The sequence below is a fragment of the Dipodomys spectabilis genome, unplaced genomic scaffold (assembly GCF_019054845.1).
Source record: "Dipodomys spectabilis isolate Male_0828 unplaced genomic scaffold, ASM1905484v1 ptg000002l, whole genome shotgun sequence".
In the NCBI taxonomy this organism is placed as follows: Eukaryota; Metazoa; Chordata; class Mammalia; order Rodentia; family Heteromyidae; genus Dipodomys; species Dipodomys spectabilis.
Genome location: NW_024870679.1, coordinates 13,413,619 through 13,439,677, shown reverse-complemented (window position 1 = coordinate 13,439,677; position 26,059 = coordinate 13,413,619). Strand labels below are relative to the sequence as shown.

The 26,059-nt window shown below is 36.5% G+C and overlaps 1 protein-coding gene across 4 annotated transcripts in view; it reads left to right on the top strand.

Moving 5' to 3' along the window:
- The window catches only part of Ptbp2 (polypyrimidine tract binding protein 2), a 48,942-nt gene extending 30,920 nt beyond the window's left edge, over positions 1 to 18,022 (top strand). The window contains exons 9-14 of one of the 4 annotated variants that reach the window (XM_042676036.1): positions 8,155 to 8,294; positions 9,726 to 9,759; positions 10,175 to 10,267; positions 15,760 to 15,976; positions 16,298 to 16,375; positions 16,546 to 18,022. In XM_042676036.1, the coding sequence (XP_042531970.1) occupies positions 8,155 to 8,294; positions 9,726 to 9,759; positions 10,175 to 10,267; positions 15,760 to 15,976; positions 16,298 to 16,375; positions 16,546 to 16,675 (692 nt within the window). In that variant the 3' untranslated portion in view covers positions 16,676 to 18,022. Of the gene's footprint in view, positions 1 to 8,139; positions 8,295 to 9,725; positions 9,760 to 10,174; positions 10,268 to 15,759; positions 15,977 to 16,297; positions 16,376 to 16,542 lie in introns of all 4 variants that reach the window. The other 3 variants (XM_042676028.1, XM_042676019.1, XM_042676012.1) reach the window with 3 other exon arrangements.
- Positions 18,023 to 26,059: the final 8,037 nt, after the last annotated feature.

Sequence of the window (26,059 nt, the reverse complement as noted above, 5' to 3'; positions counted from 1 at the left end):
AGGAAACATTTTGAAGGATAAGATGCCAAGAAATTCTAGTGTTTAGCATCAAACATGGACTGTACAAAATAATAATTAGTTAATTGTATCTTACACATTTTGGGTATTTGCTCATTTGGTAGTATTTGTTTAGATCCTAATTGAAGACATACTTAAAACTTACCTGGGGGCTGGGAAGGTGGCTCAGTGGTAGAGTGCTTGCCTTGCATGCATGAGGCCCTAGGTGCGATTCATCAGCACCACATAAGCAGGAAAAAAAAGCCGGAAGTGGCGCTGTGGCTCAAATGGGTAGAGGATTAGCCTTGAGCTGAAGAACTGAGGGACAGTGCCCAGGCCCAGAGTTCAGGCCCTACGACCAGACCCCAAAAAAACAAAAACAAAAAAACTTAACCTGGATTCTTCTCCCAGAGCTTTCCTCATTTTAGCTTGCTTTATCATGTTACTCTTAGTTTTTCCAGGGTATTATTGAGTTTTTGTTTCTGGTTTTGTGTTGTTGTTGTTGTTTTACTGTAACTGGGGTTTGAACTGAGAGCTTCACACCTTTAACCACTCAAGTCACATCCTCAACCCTTGCTCCAGTTCTTAGTTTATTGTCATTCATTCTCTTCCGTACTGAACTCTTTGTTGTCTGTGTCTGTGTGTTTTGTCTGCATTTCTACCTGTTGAGAAAAAGGAAAACCTTTTCTGGTAAAAATATGGTGAATTCACTTTGCTAAATGACTTCACATTCCACATCTAATGTCTATTTTTTTGTTTGTTTAAATTTTTTATCTTAAAACGTTAAGTAGTTTTGAAAATAGGTGAAATAACTTTTAAAAATCGAACAATAGGCTCTAATTTTTATATTTATGAGAACCACTCATTTGACACATTTCACTTATAAGGCAATGATTTTTAAAAAATTAATTTGATGCATGTTAGGATCTTTATGGGGAAACATTTAATGCTTTCTTTTTGTGTTTGTTGGATAGAGTCTTGTTTTGTAGCAAGGCTGGTCTCAGTACATCTTTCAGCTTAATCTTCTAAGCCTTGGGATTACAGGTGTCCATCGTAAAGCTTTTCTTTTTAAAATGGTCTTCAGCTATTCTGCAGGGGTGAGGAGACTTTTCTACCCAGGGCCAATGGGTATACTAACATCATTCTAGGGCCATAAAATTATCCGTGCAAACAGATGGGGCTCAGCAAACTAAGAAGCATACAGGTCTGTGCAGTCTTGTGCCAAATGATCTTGCTTATAGACCATACATATATGTATATACACACACACATACATAAAGCTTGCCGGCTGGATAAGCTTTTCCTTTCCCCCACCCCAATATTGGGGCATCAAGTATTGCACTAGTAATATATGCTTTTTGGGAATAAGAACTAACTCTTCTATGCCTCTTTGACCTTAATGATATTTAATCAGATAGCTTTCATAGACCTTTGGGATTCATTTCTTGGTTCATTTTCTTTAGAACCTAAGAAATAACCTCAAAGATTTAGTAAGAATATAAATACAGTGATACTCTACTACTGCCAAAAATTGAGGGACGTGTAGTTAACTGTGCATTAAAAAATATTTAGCCCATTGACTGAAATTCATTGCTTGTTAGAGTCAGTATTACAGACTTTATGTTGAACAGTAAAGTTTGGGTTTATGTGGGCTTAAAACAAAAAATCCTCATTGCCAGTTTATTCTATAGATGGAACCAGTGTACACTTATTTGTTTATTTGTGCCAATCTTGAGACTTTAACTCAGGGCCTGGGCACTGTCCTGGAGTTTTTGTATTCTCTACCACTTGAAGTTATACTTTACTTCTGGATTTTTTACTGGTTAATTGGAGATGAGAATCTCATGAACTTTCCTGCCTGGGTAGCTTTGAACCATGATCCTTAGATCTCAGCTTCCTGAGTACCTAGGATTATAGGTATGAGCCTCTGGCACCCAGCTTGAACAGTAAGTTTTTAAAATAATTTATACATGGGTTCTGTATTTTCTGAAATGCCTAGTGATCACAGGTGTCTGAGAAAAACGTTAATTTATTCAAAGAGAGGCAGAACACTTAGTAATTATTTTAAAATCTGATCTCTAAGTAGGTAATCATGAACCTGACAAACCATTAGACATTCACATTTTCTATTTCAATGACAAAGTTAGCCGAAAAATTATAAATTATATTGTTATAATCATATTTGGTCATGTTAATAAGCACAGCTAATTTATTAAGGAGTGGGTCACTTTTTAGAAAATTGCAGTTTTTGTAATCATGTAGTTTGAAAACTAAGGTCTTAGAACTTAGTACTATTTTAATTTGAATAAAATAATAGCTATTCTTTTTTTAAAAATTAAATTTTAGTTTTTTTATTGTACAGGTGATTTACAAATAGCTATTCTTAGTCTTTGCAAAGACAAACTTTTTTGTGTATATATTTTTTATTGTAAAAATACTGTACCAGAGGGGTTACAGTTACATGAGTAAGGTAATGAGTACATTTCCTATTGAGTCTTGTTACCTTCTCCTTTGTTTTTCCCCTACCATCCCTTTCCTCCCTACCTCTGAACTCCTACCCTGCCTCCTGAAGTTGTAAAGTTCATTTTCAACATAGTGAAAGACAAACTTTTATAGATAAGCTGTTGTCTTGCATTATGAAAGATATTTAAATTACAGTTTCTTCCAAGGTTATAGTGTGGTTATCATGCCAGAGATGACTGAGGAAATGTTAATAGTGAGAGAATGCTTCTAACCACGTATTTTAAATTGTATCTTCCAACATCCAAAATCTGACTCACCCTTACTGTCTCCTTTTCCTCTTTTGTAATGGAGATAATGGTAATAATTCCCATCATCTTAGGCTAATGTGAGAATAAATGTATAATATATGCAAAGGAGCACATATAATGAATGCTTGCCACCTATTGACAAGTGTGGTTTTAGGGCTAGATTAAGTAGTAGACTTGGTGATTATAGTTGGCGGGGTCAAAAGTATAATGGGAAATGTTGAGATTGAGAAAATACATATGCTTTTTAGTGTGTTACTGATTTTAAAAAGGGAGGACTTTGAAGTTAGTTGAAAAACATTGAGATTTCTGATACAGATTCTGTAAATTGCTGAATACAAGATGATAGATAGTAGGATAAGAAAATACTTTGTAAAAATTTTAGAGAGGTATGTGTATTTCTGTGTTTTCACTCTAACACTTGTCATACGCAGATGACACCATATAGTATGATACTAAATTTACATAAGCCCAGAATTATAGTCTGTAAAGGCAGACAAGGAGTGTATGAACAGAGGGAGGGAGTAGAATGAGAGCTGGTCACCATAACAGCCAGAAGTGGTTCACTGGTTGGTTGGGAGTAGGAAGACCAATGCAGTTGTCAGGAAAGAGGAGTTAAACGTTAGAGATGAATTGCTGTAAGATAGCAGTAGGGCTAGTGTGGGGGGAGGATGTATCAAGAGAAGTTGTTAAAATGAATTGGTCTAAAAACCATGGAAGAAGTGTTTACATATGTGGCCAGTTTGGGTCAGTGACAATAGTAAAAGAAGAAATGAAGACAGATGCTTGAAGTTTAGGTAATGTTCCAGTGACTATTTTGGTGAGCAAAGAGCTGTAGTGTGATTAAATGGCATCAGCATGAAAGTTGTCCTTGATGTTGGTCAAACAGCAGCCTTTACATAAAGTTGGATGGTGAAATAGTGAGCAAAAATTCACCTTTTCTGCTCGCTGGGGAGAAGAGGAAGAGGAGGGTGTTAGAGAAATTTCAGGTTTTTTTTGTTTTTACTTTAGTGGAATACTAGGAACTGAACTTGAGGACCTTTAAAAGCATTAACACTTGAGCCTCAAACCTCTAGGTCTCCCCCCTTTTCCTTCCTCCCTTCCTCCCCTCGCCTCCCCTGCCCTCCCCTTCCCTTCCCTTCCTTCCTTCCTTTCTTTCCTTTCTTTCTTAAGTTTCCTTTCTTATCTTTCTTTTCTTTGTAGTGGAGCCTGAGCTCAGGGCCTAGGCACTGCCCCTGGGCTCTTTTTTTTACTCAAGGCTACTTTGAGCCACAGCTCTACTTCACAGTTATCTGATAGTTAATTAGAGATTAAAGTCTTACAGACTTTCCTGCCCAGGCTGGCTTTGAACCACCATCCTTAGATCTCAGCTTCTTTTGAGTAGCTAGGATTACAGGTGTGAGCAACCAGTACCTGGCTTGGTTTGTTGTTAAGGTAAATCTCACACCAACTTTGCCAGGACTGTCTCAGACATTTATTCTGTCTCTGCTTCCTTTGCATCTGGGATTATAGGAGTGTGCTATCTATCACCCTTTAAATCTAAAAGCAAGCTTTTAAAAAACGTTTGTCAAGGACAGTTGAATGGTTGTTCAGTGATAACTGTGCATAGCATGCATGAGGTGCTGGGCTTGATAAGCAGATCTTCAAAAAATAAATTCATAAATAAGGTTTAAGAAGAATTGTGGCTGTTAATGAAGAAGAGATAGATAATGGATTCCAACAAACCATGGAGGAATTGAAGGGAATGTTAAATATGAATGGTCAAGAAGGGATTGTTTCAAGAAAGATCAGTAATTGCGATTCTTTTCAAGTGTTTTTTTTTTCAAATTAGGACATTCTCCCCCCCCCCCCCCCCATGCCATCTTTATGAATGGAAATTGGAGAGAGAAAATATTCAAAGGAAGGGGCAGCTTTAAAAACCAGAGTAATTTTTTATGGTTAAGTGTGTTCTTAGGAAACATGATGAGTAAACAGAATGTGGAATCTTGGAACAACGTGCAAGCTAAGGACATGTAAATGGAGTTAATATAGCAGTATTGGTTGATTATTTGCAGCAACTATGCTAAACTAAGGGACAGTGATATTGGGGAATGATGGTTTGAGATGCCCACCTTAAATATAAAATCAAGTAAAATTTATAAATGGTTGAAATGAACAATATTTGAAATGTTCAAGACTAGGGTGCCTATATTACTGGATCTCTGTCGAGTCAGTATACACATACACCTGGTGTGTCCATTATCACTTTCAGTAGAAGGTGAGTCAGAAATAGAGTAAAAGAGCTAATGTGAAATATTTCCAAAATATCTGAGTGGTCCAGCTGATAAAGATAATTTCTTTTCTTTTCTTTTTTTCTTTTCTCCTTCCCTTTCCCTTTCCCTTTCCCTTTTCTCTTTTCCTTTCCCTTTCCCTTCCCCTTCCCCTTCCCCTTCCCCTTCCCCTTCCCCTTTCCTCTTCCCCTTCCCCTTTCCCTTTCCCTTTCCCCTTCCCCTTCCCCTTCCCCCTTCCCCTTCCCCTTCCCCTTTCCCTTCCCCCTTCCCCTTCCCCTTTCCTCTTCCCCTTTCCTCTTCCCCTTCCCCTTCCCCTTTCCCTTTCCCCTTCCCCTTCCCCTTCCCCTTCCCCTTCCCCTTCCCCTTCCCCTTCCCCCTTCCCCTTTCCCCTTCCCCTTCCCCTTCCCCTTCCCCTTCCCCTTCCCCTTTCCCTTTCCCTTTCCCCTTCCCCTTTCCCCTTCCCCCTTCCCCTTCCCCTTCCCCCTTCCCCTTTCCCCTTCCCCTTCCCCTTCCCCTTCCCCTTCCCCTTCCCCTTCCCCTTTCCCCTTTCCTTTCCTTCCCTTCCCTTTTTCCTTCCCTTCCCTTTCCTTTCCTTTCCTTCCCTTCCCTTCCCTTTCCTTCTTCCTTCCCTTTCCTTTCCTTTTTCTGTCTGTCTGTCTGTCTGTCTGTCTGTCTCTCTCTCTCTCTCTCTCTCTGTCGTGGGGCTTGAATTCTGGGCCTGGGCACTGTCCCTGAGCTCTTCAGCTTAAAGCAAGTGCTCTACCACTTGTGCCACAGCACCACTTTGGGTTTTCTGGATGGTTTATTGGAGATAGTCTCAGGGACTTTCCTGCCCAGGCTGGCTTTGAACTGCAATCCTCAGATCTCAGCCTCCTGAGTAGCTGGTATTTCAGGCATGAGCCACCAGTGCCCGGGTGCTGAAGATCATTTCTTATTTAAAACAAAACAAAACAAAAAACCATGTGGCACCTTCCCCTCCTCTCCCTCCCTTCAGTATATGGCAGTTTACAAAGCTTTTTTGCTTTAACCTTTACACCATCCCAGTAGTCGAACAGGCATAATTATTATTACTATTTTTCCTCCTCATACATAAATGCTGTTTTTCAGCATAACTATTGCTTCAGTGATGGTTTGGATGTGTTTTGCCTCACAAGGTTCATGTGTTTGAAACTTGGCCCATGAGTGGATGTTGTGTACTGAAGGAATTGTTGTACTGAGGGTTGTTGTGAAGATTGTTGTAAGATTGGGACTGGCCTCACCCCTCACACTGTTTTTCTGTCTCCCCATGTGACTTCTCACTCTTACATGCAGTACTACCCTGATGCCATTTGCTATCTTGTAATGCAGAAGCCAAACAGATGGGGCATTTGCCTGCCTTAGATTTCAGTCTCTAAACTTAGCTTAAACAAACTGTTTTCTTTTAAGACCCCAAATTCAGGTATTTTATTAACAGTAATAGAAAATGGACTCTTGTACTTAGCTAAATTGGAAGTAATGTATATATTCAACATGTCCAATGCTATATCTTTTACAGTAACATTAATTTAGAAAATACAATGTAAAATTCTTTTGTAGAATTTATTGATTTAGAATAAAATAGTACATCAGGTATTTTGTAAGTTCTCCTATTTTTATTGTTTTATCTAAATCTGAAGACTTGTGTATTAGTATACACCATACATGAAAATTTCTGTTTTAAGTAAGATATTTCTTTATGGAATTTACTTTAAAATTGAAATGAGTTGGTAAATGAAACAATTATCCATGAGGGGATTTTTTTTTTTAAAACTTAGGTGGTAAACTGCCATGCTCAACAGTTCATTGGGCTTCTTTCTTATATATCTGTTGGAGATTTTCTAAAGTGAAAAGTAAGTCAAAAAAAAGAGGAAAAGGAAAGGGTCACCCTAAGATTTTCTCTGGATAAAAAGCTTTAGAATATACTCATTCCGAACATTACTCCACTGATGGAATTCTCAAAGGACGAAAACTGAATTAAGAAGAGATTGGAGACAAGACTTTTAAGCAAAAAAATTTAGGAACATGAACAAACTGCCAGTGAAGGTCATACTAGTTTCTATAAAACAATCTAAAACTTGACTGAAGAGTAAAATGTCTGAAACTAAAGGTAACAACAGCTCCTGAAATACACAAGAAGGCTGGAAAGGAAGAAGAGGGGATTAAATGGGAACTTGCACAATTCTGGGAGCCTTTTCTACCCAGGTAGGTCATTAGGTTAGCATCATAAGTTGGGTACTTGAGCCTTTATCGTAGGAGAGTCTTTAGAACATAATTTCCTTTATGAACTGATGCTTATTGGTAAATGGTATAAGTATTTAAAAGATGAAAGTATCTGAATTCATTGATAATTGAAGTAAGAAAGAGGTGCACCAAGACAAAAAGGAATTCTCAAATGGTACAGTGGTGTGGAAAGAACAAGAGGAATATGGAAAGTGACAGTAGAAGAAAGAAAAAGTTCCCAGCAAATTGAGAAGGAAGTCTTAATAATTAGTGTAACAATTTCTTGTTCATTTTTCTATGAGTATTTGACAAGCTACTGTGTTTCCACTGGACTGTGGAATTAAAAGAGGCAAACATAGTTTACTAGGGATTTCTTAGGATTATTTTCATGAATTCAGTGTTAGGTGATTTGTCTCTAGGAGTGAAAGGAATAACTATTCCTTAGGACTATTTCATAAGCAATGACTGATTTCAAGAGTGAGTTTCTCAAGAAAAAAAAAACACTGTAGAAAAAGGATGGAGTGAAGATGGTATTTTTTTTATATTAAACTTCACTATAAACTTTTGGAAGTGAATTTTTCAAGTCTCTGACTTGGAAACCTATTCATGCTTTGTTTGCTTTTCAGTAGGAAAGTATGAAGTGCGTTGCATATTTTTTTTAACATGACACAGGTATGTATTGTAGTTCAAGTAATTAATGACTGTGTTGAAATCAGTTCCTCTCTACTGTACACCAGCAGTGAACACTAAGAATCAACTTTCAGGAACCGTTTGGTCACCCACAAGCCACACAGCCATCGTGCTTAAATTGGTTTTTGTAAACGACTTGTGTGTGTTTCGTAAAATATGCTTTATTTTAAAATTAGGGCTTCCTGTTGCAGCTGTTCCAGGAGCTCTGAGTCCTTTGGCTATTCCAAATGCTGCTGCAGCAGCTGCTGCAGCTGCGGCTGGCCGAGTGGGTATGCCTGGAGTCTCAGCCGGTGGCAATACAGTCCTGTTGGTTAGCAATTTAAATGAAGAGGTTAGTAAAATAATATTCTAATCTTTATTCTTGAACTCCATTTCATTTGTGAAAGTTTTTCATGTTTATTTTGTTTTGCTCTTGCCTTTTCTTTTTATGTACATTCATTAGCCAAAGCATTTTGTGTTTCTACTTCTGAATAAAATCTATGTACTTGTATAGGTAATATCTTTTCCTTAGACAGTCATATCTCTATGTAAATATTTTAAAACTGATGACCTATTTTTCCTAAGAAAAATATGGTGAAGTACCATAGTTTGGCTTTTTATCTTTTTGTTGTTTTAAAGGCAAATATGATATTTGCAAATTTTAACTGTAAAATAATTTTGCTCTTTGCCTTTTCTAATTATTTGCTTGTTCATTTCATGCTTATATGTCATTGCATTTTATTTAAATCTTATTTTATGTGAACTACTCTAATACATTTTTCTTTGAAGGTTCTTCCAAAGATCTTGGCGAGGCACTCTTCCAGTCTCTCTTAGTAATTTTTTCTTTGCAGTTATTAGTCATTGTCTTCTAAAAAATATTTTTCAACTTTATCCCCTTCCCTGTTCTTGTTAAATAAAATTGCTGTTATTTTCTTTAGTTGTATATTTTATGTCCAGTATATTTTATTTTGATTGCTATAAAAGCTGGTATGAAATGTGGGAAGCTTTATGTATCAGTTTATGATGTCTAATTTGGATACTTGTTTCATTTTGGATTGGCCTCTGTTAATAATGAGCATTAAACTTACCATTTAATACTGTTATCACTCATAGTTCTGCATGCTAAACCGTTTGAATCAGAGTGCCTTTGTTTTCATTTTTTAAGACTTTTGCCTGCATTTCATAACCAGCCATGCTTAAGCAGTTAAAGTTCAAAGTTTAAAATTCCAATGCATGCTTTCCTTCCCTATGTTGATGAAATGCTGTAATTTACTCTTTGATGTAGATGTACTTTACCCATATTTGTCTTGGATGACTACATTTTACTCAGTTTTTCTTGTACAGTACATAAACCAACCATTTTCTGACCAAATTCCTGCATTTCCTATGTACTGACCTATATTTTATTTTTTTTTTGTTCCCCAATTCCTTATTTTTTTCTTCTGCATTGCTGTTTCCCTTCCCCATTTCATCCTTTTCCCTGTGTGTTCACCTCCCCTTTCCTTGTCTTTTCCCAAATGCCCATTCCCTTCCCTGTCTTATCCTTTATTTTCCTTGTCCTTGTCTTCATTCCCTGTCTCCATTCCCTATGTTCATGCTTCTGTGCTTGAACAAATGTTCCTCGGACCAACTTGCCCCAATTAACCGCCTTGAACCATGATCCATGACCACCTCACCATTCTGCGGGAACCACCCTTCGTTATGGATGATCTGTTCATCTCCGCTCTTCCTCGACTCTTCTCTCTTCTTGTCTTACGCTGCTTGCTCTTCTCTCCTTCTAAAGATGGTTACGCCCCAAAGTCTGTTTACCCTCTTCGGTATGTTATTGTTAGCACTATACTTTTATTATTGATTTGATTTTGGTTTCACCTTAATTCTTATTTGTAGCTAGCACTTTGGCTTAAAGTTGAATAGTAAATCTTTTGCTATTTTCCTTTGCTATTTAAAACTCTCCATAGACACAAAATTTGTTTTAATGCATGCTGATTTATTTTGCATGGTTTTTAATTTAATATCATTCACATAGCTTTGAGGGTTTATCAAAAATTATTCTTTTCAAAGTTCACTGTTCAAAATCTTGATCTTCTTTATTCATTTGTGAGAATGGTGAGATTGAATGAGTGATCATGTTGATGTCTGAATGTTTCATTGATATGTCAGAAACATAATTTTAGCTGGCTTGCCATAAAATTAATTACATTTTTGGATTACCTCTCTGTGACTCCAACAAAGGTGTTTATGGAGATGTGCAGCGCGTGAAGATTTTGTACAATAAGAAAGACAGTGCTCTCATACAGATGGCTGATGGGAACCAATCACAGCTTGGTAAGAATTAATGCAAGTTGTCTAAGCAGTGTTCGTTTTCAGTTCTACTTTAGTGTAAATAGTGACTTCATTGTGTCAGTAGGAAATAATTTCTTTTTTAATCTCCGGGGCACAAAATAATTTCTATATTTTAAATTTTGTATTTTCATGTGAATAATTGCGCATGATGAATCTGTTTGTATTTTTTTCCTACTGGTAGCTCCAAAATTGCAGTTCACATAGAATTATATCTTAATATCGAAACTTCTTGCTGCTTTTCATTTACTAGCTATGCCCTTTTTTAGGAACTGCCTGCTAAAATACAGTTTATGGTGTTTCAGTTCCTCTAAACTAGGTGTTTGACCATACTCAGTAATGGAGATCACATGGAAATGTATTTCAGATAGATAGCAAGTTCTTGATAAACCCGTACCAGTTGTTATTCTCTTTTGGAGAGCTTAAAATAGACTGTAGTCAAGTTACATGTAATATTCCTTTGATAATGATTTTAAATAAAATTATGTTTTATATGACTTAGTACACAAAATCAAGTCATATAAATTTTGAGTACAACTGACTATTCACAATACGATTACCTTGTAAATATCATTAAGTTCTTACAATTTTATTCATGGAGATTGCTGAATGATGTTGCCTCAGACTAATTGTATTCATATGGTTAATTTTGAAATTTATCATTTTGATGTGAGGAATCTGATTTTGATTTTGACATGTGAAATTAACAGATGAGCACGATATACTAGTTATTGCTCTTTGGAGTTAGGAGTGCTTGAATTTCAAACTGGTAATGAGTTTGAATTGATTGTTTCTTGACAGTAAATTTCATAGTGAGGTACAAAACTGCATCTGGCTTTCCAATTTAAAAATGGCAATATGTGTATTAAGTCAGTAAAAGATATATTAAAGTCCTCATTATAGGTGTTTAATGTGTCCTTCACTGTGTGTACTTCTGTGCTTTGCTGAGAGTGGCAGTTATTTGTATATATATACTGTTAGCTGCATTTTGACAGCATTTGGCAGGGCACAGTCAACAAAACATTCTCAAAATGCTTAGTTTTTTTTCCTCACCACCATTTAAAATGTGTATATCGTTACCTTCATATAAATACCAAACATTTTGATTGAGAATTACCTAAGGTAGAGATAAATTGTTCTGGATATTTTGCCCTTTGTTTTAGTTTATGTAAAAAGTATTGTAAGTGATGTTTCATTAGATTATTCTTCTTGGGCTGCCATAACAAAATATTGTGTGGTTTAAACGGCAAATTCATTTTCTCAAAGTCCCAGATCAGAGTGCTAGCCTTTGGTGAAGGTTCTCTTCTTGGTTTGTAGACTGCCGCCTTCCTTTTCCCTGCATCCTCACATGCAAACCCTGTGAGTGAGAGAGATCAGTTCTTGTTGTAAGGATATCAGTCTTTTGGGATCAGGGCCCCACATTGGGAAGTCATTTAACCTCGGTTACTTAAAAGTCCTGTATTTACATAAGCTCATGTTGGAGAATAGGGCTTAAATATATCAACTTGATGAAGGAGACAAATTTCAGTCGATTATATACTTTGTAAATCATCTGTTCTTTTAGCCTGATTTGTAAATTTTGGACTCTAGTGATACAGTTGTTTTGTAGTGATACAATTTTTCTTATTGCTGCACAGATAGATTTTGCTTTCTTAAAGTGAGTGACTATATGTATTCATACATCATCAAGGCCTTTAAAAGTCCATACAACTCACGCCACACAGCTGAAGGGCTGTGCTCTCTCTAGAGCTTTCATGGAATTGTGTATTGTGTTTTGAAATACTCATTGCTTTAAATTACACACAGATAATGTTTTTATTCCTTTTTTTTTTGGGTCCGGTCATGGGGCCTGAACTCTGGGCCTGGGTGCTGTCCCTCAGCTCTTCAGCTCAAGGCTAGCACTCTACCACTTGAGCCACAGCGCCACTTCCGGCATTTTTCTTTTTGCTTATGTGGTGCTGAGGAATCGAACCCAGGGCCTCAGGCATGCAAGGCAAGCGTTCTACCACTGAGCCACCTTCCCAGCCCCAATGTTTTTATTCTTAAGAAACAGAATAAGAGAAATGCAAGAAGAATTAATATATGCAGCCTATAGTATTTACATGTGAATATCATTGTAAGTTTTAATGGATAGCAAGAAGTTGAAGATATACATTTTAGATTCTTTACACACTCAGTTGGAGTAATAAAACTATCAAAATGAATCCAATGATCAAAACTGATTATTATAGTGAATCCTACAAAGTAAAGAAGTCCAAGGGGAAGAATTAGCTATCAAACTGTTGTTTTAGACTGGAGTTTTAAAATCTGCAGACATTAAAGTGTTTCTTGAATCAACTGTTTACCACAAACCTATTTAATCAATATAGTATTTTAAATTTATATTTTAAAAATAATGTAATTGTGAAACCTTATCCTTAAATAATGTATACTGAAGCCAGATTTAGTGGTGCATACCTGTATCAAAGCCCTTGGGGAGGGAGCTAAGGTAGAGGAATTGAGTTGGAGGCCAACCTTAGCCTACCTAGGGAACCTGAGGCAATCCTGGGCTATATATTAAAAACCCCATCTCCAAAAAAATCAGTGTCCTGATCTCCAAAAATGGAAATAAATGAAATCCACTAACATGCCAAATAATGAATTCCTTTGTGATAAAATAATTGTCTACTAGTTTTTCCAATTTATGTTTTCAAATACTACTTTTAAAAGTACCCCAACTATTCCTAATTTGGTTACCAAATAATTCCCATTTCAAAAGTACACTTACTTGAGTTATTATTCATAACAGACTTTACCTACTTACTGAATTATCTATTGTGTGATTAGTATCAAGACTAGTGTATCCACTATCATAGCAAATAGAAAGGAATAAGTTCATCCATTAAAAGATTTTAAAAGGCTACCCTTATTTTTTATAACTTGTAATGCAATTTCTCTGTTCTCGCCTAAAAAAATAGAATGGAAAGTATTTTATAATTTAGTTGGTTTGGATAACTTGGAGTTGGTTTAAGTGTATGCAAGATATGAGGGAGAGATGACCTATTCCCAAGAATGTTTGTTGTTGTTTTTCTTTCTGTAAGCTTCTATTGAAAAATTAAAAAAAAATGTTAAGTATGTAACAGTACAGTGTTTTTATAGAGTAGTAGTAAATAAGTAAATGGTAGCTAATACTTTTAAAAGGATTGTTCTTTATAGATAGGTTATATTGAGCTAGTTTATTCTGTACAAGTAAGAACAGATTTCTGACTATCAAGAGTTTTGCTATCTTCTGTGTCAGAACGTGTGTATGTAGCTCACATTTCTAATTGTATTAGAAATTTTGAGAGTAAAGATCTGGTTCTGAGTTTTTTGGTCTTCTCCTTTTCTGTTGATAGTTTATCTGGTTTTATTTGTAGTCAATTAAACCTTCAATTTAGCTAACATGTGAGACTTACTAGAAATGTTAGTTTCTATGACTTACGAATAAAAAAGAACTTACAACTTCTATAATGTTGTATTCATTTCATTTAAAAATAGTTCTTGTCTACCTTCATAAATAGCCATGTTAATGTGCAGTGTTCACACTGCTATGTGTTAGGTTCGAGATTGATTCCTGTCACTAGTTTCCTACAGTCTTCAGGGGGAAAGTAATAGACAATAAATAGGAAATTAAAAATATGTATTCTCTCGAGTACTCTGTTGGTATCCTGTCTTGTATCTGTTGAAGTATGAGCTTTTGATAAAGGAAAGGACTTTTTGGAGCAGTAGCTTTAAAGAATGAGTAGTTCAGAAATTTGTTAAAGATAGAAAAGCATCACATAAGGAAAACTAGCCCTTTCTGTTAGGATGTATGTTTTGTGTAGCCAAAGCATATATAGGGCAAAGAGAACAACAGTTGAGGTGTACCCCAAGTTCTGACATGTGTAGAATAGTGTCTTACAACTTTATTCCCAGCTGAGAGTCAGACTGGGAAAGATACATGCTAGGTTAAATAATGAATGATACTTTGCCCTAAGTGTTTTGAAGAGGTAATGACATGGTCAGGTTTGTATTTATGAAGGTCATTTTGCCATGTGTATGAAATGAATGTGTTAGAACCATCTAACAGGAAAGCAAATGAGATCGACTTGAATTATCTTGATTGTTTGAAAGTGGCAGTGAGAAGAGTTCAGACTGACTACTAAATCTTTTTATGGGTAGCTATTGTTCAAGAAGATAGATATTTATACCCTGGATTTTTTTTCTGTGAAAGAAGTTGGCTTTTTGCCCTAATGCCTTTTCGTGTAGATATGAAAATGAGATTTATGTCTTAATAACCAGTGGCTATGGCAAACTTCATGACTGTTTTACTAACTAATAGAGCTGTCCAAGGGAGTTTCTCTGTGGTATTTTCATACATGCAAGTAATGCATCCTGATCAAGTTCACTTACTCTGTCATTCACCCCTTAATACATCTTCACAGGTTTTCATTGTTCTATTTTCATACATTTATATAAAGTAATTTGGTCCTGTTCATCACCCTTTACCCTCTCCACTTAGCCTTGTGGCTCCCAGTGGTCCCCTTCCCCAAAGAGAACCTGTTTTACATTCTTGTCCTTCAGTTTTAAAGACTAGATTTCCACATACATATGATATATATGAGAGAAGACATGATATTTGTCTTTCTCATGTTCATCTGTTTTGCTTAGCATGCTCTTTACATCCATCCATTACATCATATCCTTCTTTGTTTAGAATTGCCTTTAGTTTTAGTAAATTGTATTTATCTGTACACTAAATGAACAAAGGGAAGCTATAGAGAAAACAATCCAAAAATTAATCTGGAACAACAAAAGGTCCCAAATTCTCACAGCAATCTTGAGCAGAAAACATAGTGTGTGGGGGAGGTTATTAACAATAACAAACCTTAAATTCTACTACAGACCTCTAGTAACCAAAACAGCTTGGTACTTGCACACAAACAGTCTGAGGAATAATGAAACAGCTTAGAAGACCCAGAAATATACCCACAGACATACAGCTATCCAATACTACTGGATAGGTACGCCAAAAACAGGCTGGAAAAAAGACAACCTCTTCAGAAAACTGGTTATCCATTGCAGAAAACCGAAACTAGAGCCCTATCTTATCACCTTTACCAGTTAAAAATGGATCAGAGACCATACCATATAAGACCTGAAACCATGAAACTTACAGAAAGAAGTAGGAGAAACACTAGTGTTCCTTGGCAATGGCAGGAATGTTCTGAGTAAAGATCCAGAAGCTCAGCATATCAAAGAAAGACTTGATAAGATAAATGAGGCTGCATCAAACTGTCAAGTTCCTGCATGGCAAAGGCCATAGCCAGCAAGCTAAAAATGATAGCTTATTTCAAATGGGAGTAGATATTTGCCATCTGTACATTAGACACTGGCATAATCAGAATATCATATTAAAGTTGTGATTACTTTAGAGTTGTTAAGAAATTCTAACTTAGCGATATTACTTGTTTTTATAGCCATGAATCATCTTAATGGACAGAAAATGTATGGGAAAATCATTCGTGTTACCCTCTCTAAACATCAGACCGTACAGCTACCTCGAGAGGGCCTTGATGACCAAGGGCTAACAAAAGATTTTGGTAATTCTCCATTGCATCGTTTTAAGAAGCCCGGATCCAAAAATTTTCAAAATATTTTTCCTCCTTCTGCAACCCTTCACCTATCTAATATCCCGTAAGTATTTGAGTTTTGAGTTTATTAAGAATATATGTTGTGGGCTGGGAAGGTGGCTCAATGGTAGAGCACTTGCCTTGCATGCTCGAGGCCCTGGGTTCGATTCCTCAGCACCACATAAGAAAAAAGCCGGAAGTGGCGCTGTGGCTCAAGTGGTAGAGTGCTAGCCTTGAGCTGAAGAGCTGAGGGACAGCACCCAGGCCCAGAGTTCAGGCCCCACGACCGGACCCAAAAAGAAAAAAAAAAATGAATGTATGTTGTATTTTAATATAAAATTTATTGCTAATCTTTATTCTTTTTTTTCCTATCCAATTTTCTTAGTCCTTCAGTAGCAGAAGAGGATCTCCGAACACTGTTTGCTAACACTGGGGGCACTGTGAAAGCATTTAAGTTTTTTCAGTAAGCAAGCTTCCTTGTCTTTAAATTAGTGGCTTAATAGAAATAAAAATGTTCTTCAAGTAATGTGCAGTATTTCTGATTTTAGAAAATTTTAGTTCTGCAGTGAGAAAAGTTCAAGTGTTTGACTTCTTTCTTATGTAGTATCTAATTTCATAATTTTGTTTCAGAAGAGATCACAAAATGGCTCTTCTTCAGATGGCAACAGTGGAAGAAGCTATTCAGGCCTTGATTGATCTTCATAATTACAACCTTGGTGAAAACCACCATCTGAGAGTATCTTTCTCCAAGTCCACAATATAAAGAAGGAAGGGAAGAGGAAGACTGGGGTGAATCACATTGTTTGGTGTCATCACCTGTTGACTGTTCAGAAAAGTGGGGACCAGAGTTTGATTTTTTTTCATGCTGTTATCATTCCTTGGTTATAAAATGAATTGGCTTATGTAAAGGCAGAGTCATTAACTGCTCTATTTCATCTGTTGTATAGGGAAGCCATTTTTATTGTCTGTTTAAAATTTCAGTTTAATTTTGCTTTTTTTTTTTCAACTTAGTTGACATACGTGCCTTACAAAGGAAAACTAGTGTTGCTGTTGTGCATTTACTAGAGAAAACGGAATTGGTTGTCTAGGGCACATTGTTAAATGGAAATTAAAATATGTTTAGGCAGGGGTGTGTAAAAAGGTTAAGTTTTTGTTTCTCCTGCTTGGAACTTCTTTTGGATTATTGGCTTATCACATTTCTTTGTACTTAATCAAATAAGATACTTGATATTGAAAGAATAAAGAGGCATTTTTAGTTTTTACTACCTTAGGCTTTATTGCTTTTTAAACGAAAAACATTGGCCTTTTATATCTCACAATTCTGGTCTAGATTCAGTTCTGAATGTAGGCATTAGTTAAAATTAACACGATGCAGAGTATTAATTTCTTGAGAGGAAGTGATTTCTGTAAGTTTGAACCCTACGTGGACAGCATTGTGGAATCTTAACCTTTTTGTACACACTCTTGTGGGACGTATCACATAACTGTCAGCACTAAGTAATGTCTTGTTTGTGGCTGAATATTTTTCGTAGATGTTTTTGAAGTTGACATGACTTATGTGCATTTAAATATATATTGCCATCCTTAGTTTGTAATTAAGATTTGGAATATGGTTGTGGATTTCTGAGCATGTGCAGACTGGTCTAGCTAGTTCAGGAACTGGTGCATGTATTTTTCGAAGACAAAGAAAGTGTACTGCGAAAATTTGCAGGAAGATTAATTTTGTGGCAGTTTTCTAAAACTGACAACCAGGTGGGACCAAAGTTTATGTGCCTTTAGTCTTAATTTACCTTGCATTGTAATATTCAGTTTTAATAAATCTTCAAAATATTTTGTATTTAGGAATAGATCTGACTTTAATAAAAACATGGCTCAGAATCTACAGGTCAAATTTATTTGAACAGTTCTTGTCAATCTGAATTGTTGATTCTGTTAAATGACCAATACTTTTTGAAATTGATGTACTTAGTTTCAAGATTCATAGATTCTGTTACCTATGTAGACAGAATGGTCATGTATATTTTCTATTAGTTGAGTTTTTACATCTTTAGAAATGTAAAATTCAGTATAGTTTGAAAGCGGCACAATTAAAAATTAATTTTCTAACAAAGTTGGGAGGTTTGATGGTGGTTTAATTTCATCTGTGTGTACTCTGCTTACCTCTGTAGCATGCTCAATAAACACTTCTGTAGCTCTGCACTCACCTTTTCTGTCTTTCTCTGCTGCCTTTTCTCTCTCTTTGTTTTCACTCCACTGTGCTTCTGAATTCATGTTTATTCTCTGCCAGGGTGGGAAAGGAGTAATAATAGTACAATTCTATGGCTTTATACCACAAATAAATCTAGATGCTGTGAAAATACACCAGCTGTTCTTTTTTGTAACGTAAAAGATGGTAACTGCTTTTCAGGAGGACACATATTAAACATTTCCCACCCTGTTTATAATCTACTGCTTTAAAGACATAACTTCTATTGTAGCTTGTTAATTCTCTCTATCTCTTTCGTTGTTGTTGTTTTTCAGTAGATTTTTGCACTAATAGATCTTTTGGATTTTCCATGCTCTCGCTGCAGTTTCATCTCTCATCTTTTGTGTCTGCTAAAGATTTCTTACTAATCTTAACTACTTTGTGAGTTTTATCAAAGAGTATCTGATGTTATTGGAAAGAAAACATCCTATCATGTGCTTTGACAAACCTGGGTGGGAAAATACACATTGAGTGTTTTTTTTTTTAAAGTAATGTGTATTGAACAGGTGAAGGTGTTACTATTACTTCAAAACTGTGATGAGGGTGCTTATAATTCAGAATACTTTTGGACACTGCTTCTTACAAAATACTTCAAAATTGTGCACAATTTTATCCATTTCGTATGACAAGTGACTGAAAATAAGGTATTTAAAATATTTTAATACAATAATTCAGTAACCTCCAAGAAAAGAACATAGTAAAACAATTGATTTGCATTTGCAGGGTAATTTACAATTTCAGAGTAATTTGGAAGTGAGGCAATTATATTTTTCTTTTTAACATTGTAGTACTGGGGCAAGCAGTCCTTTGACTACAAATACATGTTCTTAAAATCAATACCATGCATGGCTAAGGACACACAGCTCGTGTAAGCAGAGTGTTCCTCCATCTCCCATGGTGGTCACCCCTCTTGGAAGTTAGGCTTCCCCTGCTTTTCCATAGTTCCTTGCGGGTGGGGTTGCTTCAAGGGAGAAACAAAGCCTCTGCAGTTGCTGCTGATAGAGAAAGAGTTGCCACTATCCTTGACAAGATGACCAGAAACCAGAGTTCTTAGCCTTAGTGCTAAGGTTGTAGCAGATTTTTTTTTTAATAGGATGCACCAAGACAATGAGAATTTTGACATTCTAGAATTCTTTTACTTTTTTTCTTGGGACTAGGGTTTGCACTCAGAGCTTCCTGCTTAACTAGGTTACATGCTACACTCTTGAGCAACAGCCCTCATTCTTTTTGCTTTATTAGGTAAGTTGTCGTTTTTTCTCAGGTTGGCCTTAGACTCTGATCCTCCTCCCTTCCCTTTCCACAAAGCTGAGTACAGACCTGGCTTGTTTTTTGACTGCCCTCAAATTTTGATTGTTTCACCTCCTGGGTGTCAGAGGTGCACCACCATACCCAACTCTTAAGTTCAGTACACTAACTTACCCATTGGTTTGTAGTAAGTTGTGTGGTAAATGTTGGTAAAGGTCTTCCAGTTTTGAATATTATAGACTACTCTTGAGGAGAACTAGCTAATGCTGAAATAGTCGTAAGTTTCAGCTGCCTTGTTAATAGAAGCAGTTCCTTAAATATTTAGGAAGAAATAATTAGGTTTTTGTGTGACTGTTATTGGAAGAGAAGCACTGTGCTACTTGATCTGCGCCCAATCCACAAAACTCATGTTGACAGGGAATAAGATTTGGAGGTACATTTCTAAGCACCTACTTCTGAAGTCATACAGTTTAATGTTGGCATGTGCCTTCCTGTTTGAAAGCAGCTAAGAAAACTTAATGAACCAAACATGGCAAGGGTGAGGCCCTGAGTTCAGATCCCAGTACCACGAGCAGAACAGGAAAAAAGGTTTGAGCTTGACAGAATAGTTACTTAATTTGTGTGTTCGGAGAGTTGAGTTTGGTATAGTTTCCAGGGGAAATACACATTTCTACGCTTTGGTGTCTATGGAGTTGAAGACCATAAATCGTGTAGGCATGAGGCTCAGTCAGGTAGGTAAGTACAGGAATGCTGTAGTGTGGATCAGCCACAGTAGCGGTGTGGCCTGTATTACTCAGGCCACCCTGCACCACCATTTTCCCTGTTAATCCCAGCTTCTCTGGGCTGAGGTGACAGCTGCACGTACTAGTACAGAGCTGCGCTAGTACGTGCAGCTTTTTATTGATTTAAGTTGGCATCTCAAACTTTCTGTGTAGCCTAGCCTAGAACTGAGGTCCTCCCTGTCTCTGTTGCCCAAGTAGCTGGGATTACAGTTGTGAGCCACCATGCCCAGGAAATTATACTTGTTTTGAAGAGCTGTCACACAAATGAAAAAAAAACTAATATCAATCAGAAAATTAGACTACAATATCAAACTCTGTTTCAATGACCAACTTAATACCAATATTTTTATACTCTAATGAATACTTGGACATACTTCATCATGAAACTTGGTGGCAAATTTTCCTTATGGTAGAGTGCTTCTTGTCTTTGTAGTAGTGCCGATCCTAGTTTGTCACTATTCAGTGTCCTCAAATCCTAGAAACTTGCTACCTAAAATGCAGTCATCAGACCAGGGTGCATTTAGTATCACTTGGAAACTTACTACATCGAATTTCCCATCTCTAACCCGCGGAATTTTACCTCTATTTTGACAAGATGGGCTGGTTACCCATTTATTTGGACAAGAAGGCCAGAGAGAACTGTAGAGCAAGATCGGCTCCAGCCCCCAGTAATTGCAAGTTACTGAAAAACACGTGTTGAAAACTCAGAGGAGTCATTGTAGAACTGGAAAAGATTGCAGATACCTGGTTTTCACCTCTTAGTTTACAGGTAAACAGTTCTAGTGAGGTCAAATGAAATTAAGTGTAATGTTAACAGGTTCTCGAGTTCCCAGGCCACTCTTCCAGTGCATTAGTCTGAAGGAAATACAGGCCTGCTCTTAGTATTAGCAAACATAATACAACAGTTGATAGGTAAGTCACTAATTAAAATAAGTATGGTTTGTTTAGTACTAAACATCAAACTATGTGAATTGACTTAGAATTCTAAGTGACTACAAATTAACACTCTTTAAGCTCTGTCTCATTATGTTGTGTGACATAATGAAATAATACCCTTGGGTCATTTTAGTAAATAGTTTTCACTTAGCACTGTTTGAATGCTTTTCCTCATGCCATTCAGCACAGCTTTATAGCTGAGATGTCCAGTTAAATGCCAAGGCATTTCTGAAGGATGACTGATCCTCCATTATAGCTTTGTCATAAACACAGATTTAGCTGCACCACCCTAGGCTTTCAGGGTCCGTTCCCACTGTTAGCCCTGTGCTTAATATTAGTGTACCAGCAGTTGTGTCACAGTCTTACTACTTAGAGCTACCCATCAGTGGCACTATTTATGTCTCCACTTGTTAAATCATTTTTTTTTTTTTTCAGTCCTGGGCTTAAACTTAAGTCCTGGGCACTGTCTTGAGTTGCTTTTTCTCTACCACTTGAGCCACACCACCACTTCTGGCTTTTCTTTTTATGTGGTACTGAGGAATCGAACACAGGGCTTCATGCATGCTAGGCAAACAATCTACCCCTAAGCTACATTCCCAGCCCTAAATCATTCTCTTTGAAATTAAATTCCTTGTCTCTTAGAAGTCTATTTTTGTGGCCATAGCCAACCTATTCTCCCTCACATCCTTTTTTTTAAATTTTTGGTTTATGAATTGACAAATGGTAGAATATAGTACATGAATGTAACATCTAATTTTTTGTTGCTGTTTTTACTCTGTGTGTATGTGTGTGTGTGTGTGTGTGTGTGTGTGTGTATTTGTGTATGTACTCTCCAGAAACCATGTCATGTATTTTCTCACTAGTGTATTCAATTTAAGTGGAAGGAGATTGTTTGAATAATTATAATAGGTATTGGTGGTTCTCATCTGCAATCTAGCTACTCAGGATGCTGAGATTTGAGGATCACAATTCAAAGTCAGCCCGGCCAGGAAAGTCTGTGAGACTCCATCTCCAAAATAACCACCGAAGAACAGGAGGTATAAGAATGGTAAGAGTGCCAGCTACACAACATAAAGGCCCTGAATTTAAGTCCCAATATTGGAGAAAAAAAAAAAAAAGGTGGTTAAAGGGTTACTTGAAGACTCACAATTCTAAAAGTTGATTCCAAAACTCACCTTGTATTGGTTTCTGGAAATTGTTGTGTAGTTTGTACATCATTGATGATGATTTTGATTGTTAAGCCCTAACGTTTTCCCCATGTCTTTTTTATTTTACAATGTGATAATTTTTGGAAATGCTTATGCCATGTTACAGTATAATTATCTCCATTCAGGCTACTAGTGTAATTCACATTATGAATGGATAGAATAAAATAATGTACCATTGAGCATCAGAACACAAAAAGCACCTTTTAGACTAGTTTTAAGGTGACATGATTACATTTCTTTTTCTGAGGAAACAAGTACTTTGAACCACAAAACCTCTATCTTCTCTGTATCATATACCATAGTGTATATAGTATGATTAAGTTACTACTTCTCCTTTCCATTTCCATTTTGTTTGGGTAAATTGAATTGATTGTATCTGTTTATAAAATTAGCTGCTATAAAGTACCCTAGTACAAGAAGAGGCAAATTTTAGTTGTCAAGATTGTGTGCCATGGTAAAACACCCAGTACTAAGCTTTCACATTCAATGATCTCTACAAATAAGGATTTCTACCAACAAGAAGCCCAACTCATAATTAGACTTTTAGACTTTTAGACTTCAGGCTCACATCTAGTTTTCATCTCTTGGGAGATGAACAAATATTCCTTAACAAATACACCAGTTATATTTTGGCCTAGCTATGGAGGGTGAAACAGCCACCCAACAATTTCTTCCTGTCATAAAGCTTCCTGCTTAGTGTAATATAAATAATACACACAGTGATAGTTTTGTTTGTTTTTTGGCCAGTGTTGGGCCTTGAGCTCAGGGGCTGTGCACTGGTCCTGAGCTTTTTGCTCAAGGCTAGCACTCTACCACTTGAGCCACAGTGCCACTTCTGGCTTTTTCTGTGTATGTGGTACTGAGGAATTAAACCCAGGACCTCATACATGGTAGGCAAGCACTGTACCACTCCACCTTCCCAGCCTAGTGATACTTTTTATGGAGAAGTCACTGCATTGCTATTATGGTTTATACTCAACCTTCAGCTGTTAAAGAATTCTTAGGGCAGATGTTGGTGTACAGTAGTTACTGACACAAATGTAGACAGAATAATTTTGTGTTTTTGAACAAACGATGACTAAGATTATGGCAGTCTAGAGTAGCCAATTTTAGCATGGCTAAGTAAGGAATGAATAAGTAGGTGGCAGAAGTCAGGCTGTTGGTCATACTGACGTGTTCAGTGTGTCCTGAGATCAGTGTATACATAGTAAGGATTTAAACTCAAATTACTGGCAGAATGGATTTAGGAAAATGGAACAGGGTTAAAGAGACAAGACTGAATAGTAATGTTTGTGATAGTATCCCTTTAAAATTGATAGCAGTTTTGTATGCTTAAAAAAAAAAAAAACTAATCCTTAAATATTTTTGAGACTATTGTTTACTTAAACTTACCTGTCCGGGAAATGAAAGCAAAACTAGGTCCTAAATTCTTTTCAAAATATGGCATAATTAAGGCTCACAAAATAATCTTGTACAATACCAGTTAGAATTTAGGACCCAGTTTTGCTTGGTAAGACTGCATTATCCCAGTATCTTAAATGCCAGGGTCAGGATTACTCTAATCCTTGTCTCAGAGACCATGCCATAAATGCAAAGGTGTGTGTTTTAGTAGTAGTGCCTTTATGGTAATTCTGAGAATTTCTATGAAATTTTTAAATGTAAAATTTTACTGAAAAGAGTGTAAATAACTCCTTTATGAAATGTGTTGAGCATTTAGAGTTTTTGAAGCCTTACAGTAAGATTAAATATTACTTGTAAAATTGAAGTAGAATGATACGTGCAATATATTTCTGAGTTCACAATCACACATAAAACCAATTTGTTGATAAAAAATATAGCATACTTTACCATCTGTGCCTCTCAATTCTAACTACTGCAAACATTTTGGATATAAAAGCTATAGGTAATTGAATTTAAGTAATTAAGTTTATCTGAATTCAAGTAAATATGTCTATGGGAATTTTGAATTTTATAAAAGATAAGCAAAATTCCCAAAAATATTTGTGTTACCACCCCCCCTTTGAACCATTGAATTCCTATACTTAATCTAGAACTGTAGAGATCCTTATCAATATTCTCTATATATAAAGTATTTTTCATTTGTGTGTCTTTTATATTAACCATAACTGGAGTGATATGTGGAATTCATAGCTATATAAAAATCAGCTTAGAAACATCAAAAGAACCAAATTTGCACATGTACATTAAATGAGGTGTTGCTGACTAGATGTAATTTAGTTGTCATTTGTGTTTGAGATACCTAAGAAAACCAGAGAACTCCCATTTTAGTTCCATACTTAATACATCTACTGAATAAATATCAGACTTATTCCACATATGGCCTGAAGTCAATATATGTGTCAGAGTTAGTGCATTTTTTGTCTTACCTAATTTTCACTAAATTCTGAACACAATCCACATCTATGAACATACTAGTACACGGAAGTTTTCAGCCTTTTTTCAAAAGTAGAATGTTGAATTATGGGTCAGACACCTAAAGTATTAGTTGCATGTAGATTGTCTGAAGCAAAGGATCAAACATTTTAGATGATAAAACAAGACTTAATGAAAACAAGAAGGAAATAAAATGAGCAAACAAGATTTTCTTCTTGTGTTTGCATTATATCCACCAGTCAGTTTATCATGCAATGGAATTTAGAATTAGGGTGACCACTTTGTCATCCCTGTCCTTTTAAAAGTATTTTTATTTTTTGTGCCATTTCTAGGGCTTGAAATTGGGGCCTGGGTGCTGTCCCTGAGCTTTGTGCTCAAATTGGGGGTGGAGTGGGGAGAGAAGGTATTCATTGAAGATAAAATCATGAACCAGGTGCCCATAATCCTACCTACCCAGGAGTCTGAGATCTGAGGATCTCGGTTCAAAGCTAATCCGAAAAGAAAAGTCCATGAGATTCTTATCTCCAGTTAACCAGCAGAAAACCCGAAGTGAAGCTGTGGCTCATAGTGTTAGAGCACTGACTTGAACAAGAGTTCAAGGAAAGTGCCCAGGCCCTGAGTTCAAGCCCCAGGATGGGCAAAACAACAACAACAAAAAGGAGTCACATGGATTTTCCTACCCAGACTGGCTTCGATCCATAATCCTCAGAGCTTAGCCTTCTGAGGAGCTAGGATTACATCTGTGAGCCATGGGCACCTGGCTTCACATTTATTATGTCTTAATTGTCATGCCTACATCAGGCTCTGGGCTTCAGAGTCAAGTGAGGAAAGAATAAACAAAGCTAATGCTATGGGCTAGTTTCTATTCTTACTGATCAGATTGAGTGAAAGCTTCAGAATCTCTGCCCTGTCTTTCCTAGAAGGGGTGTGTATATGTGAGAAATGATTTCAGTCTTCTACTTCAGCAAGTCTAGCTGATTTTTTCTTTTTTTAATATATTTATTGTAAAGATATTGTACAGAGAGGTTACAGTTACATGAGCAAGATAATGAGTACATTTCCTATCAAGCGTTTTACACCCCCCCCCCTTTGTTTTTCCTCACCATCCCTTTTCCCCTTACTTCCCCAATTACTCCTTCTCCTCTTCCCCCCACAAAAAGTAAAGTTCATTTTAGTGTGTTGTATATCCCATTGTGACAATGGGTCATCCTGTATCATTCCAGCATTTTGTTATTTCCCTTCCCCTCCCCAAATTAGAAAAATGTATATATAAGATGCCAGACACCAGAATCAAATACAGTGACAGCAGGGGTTATACCATGGGGGAAGAACATACA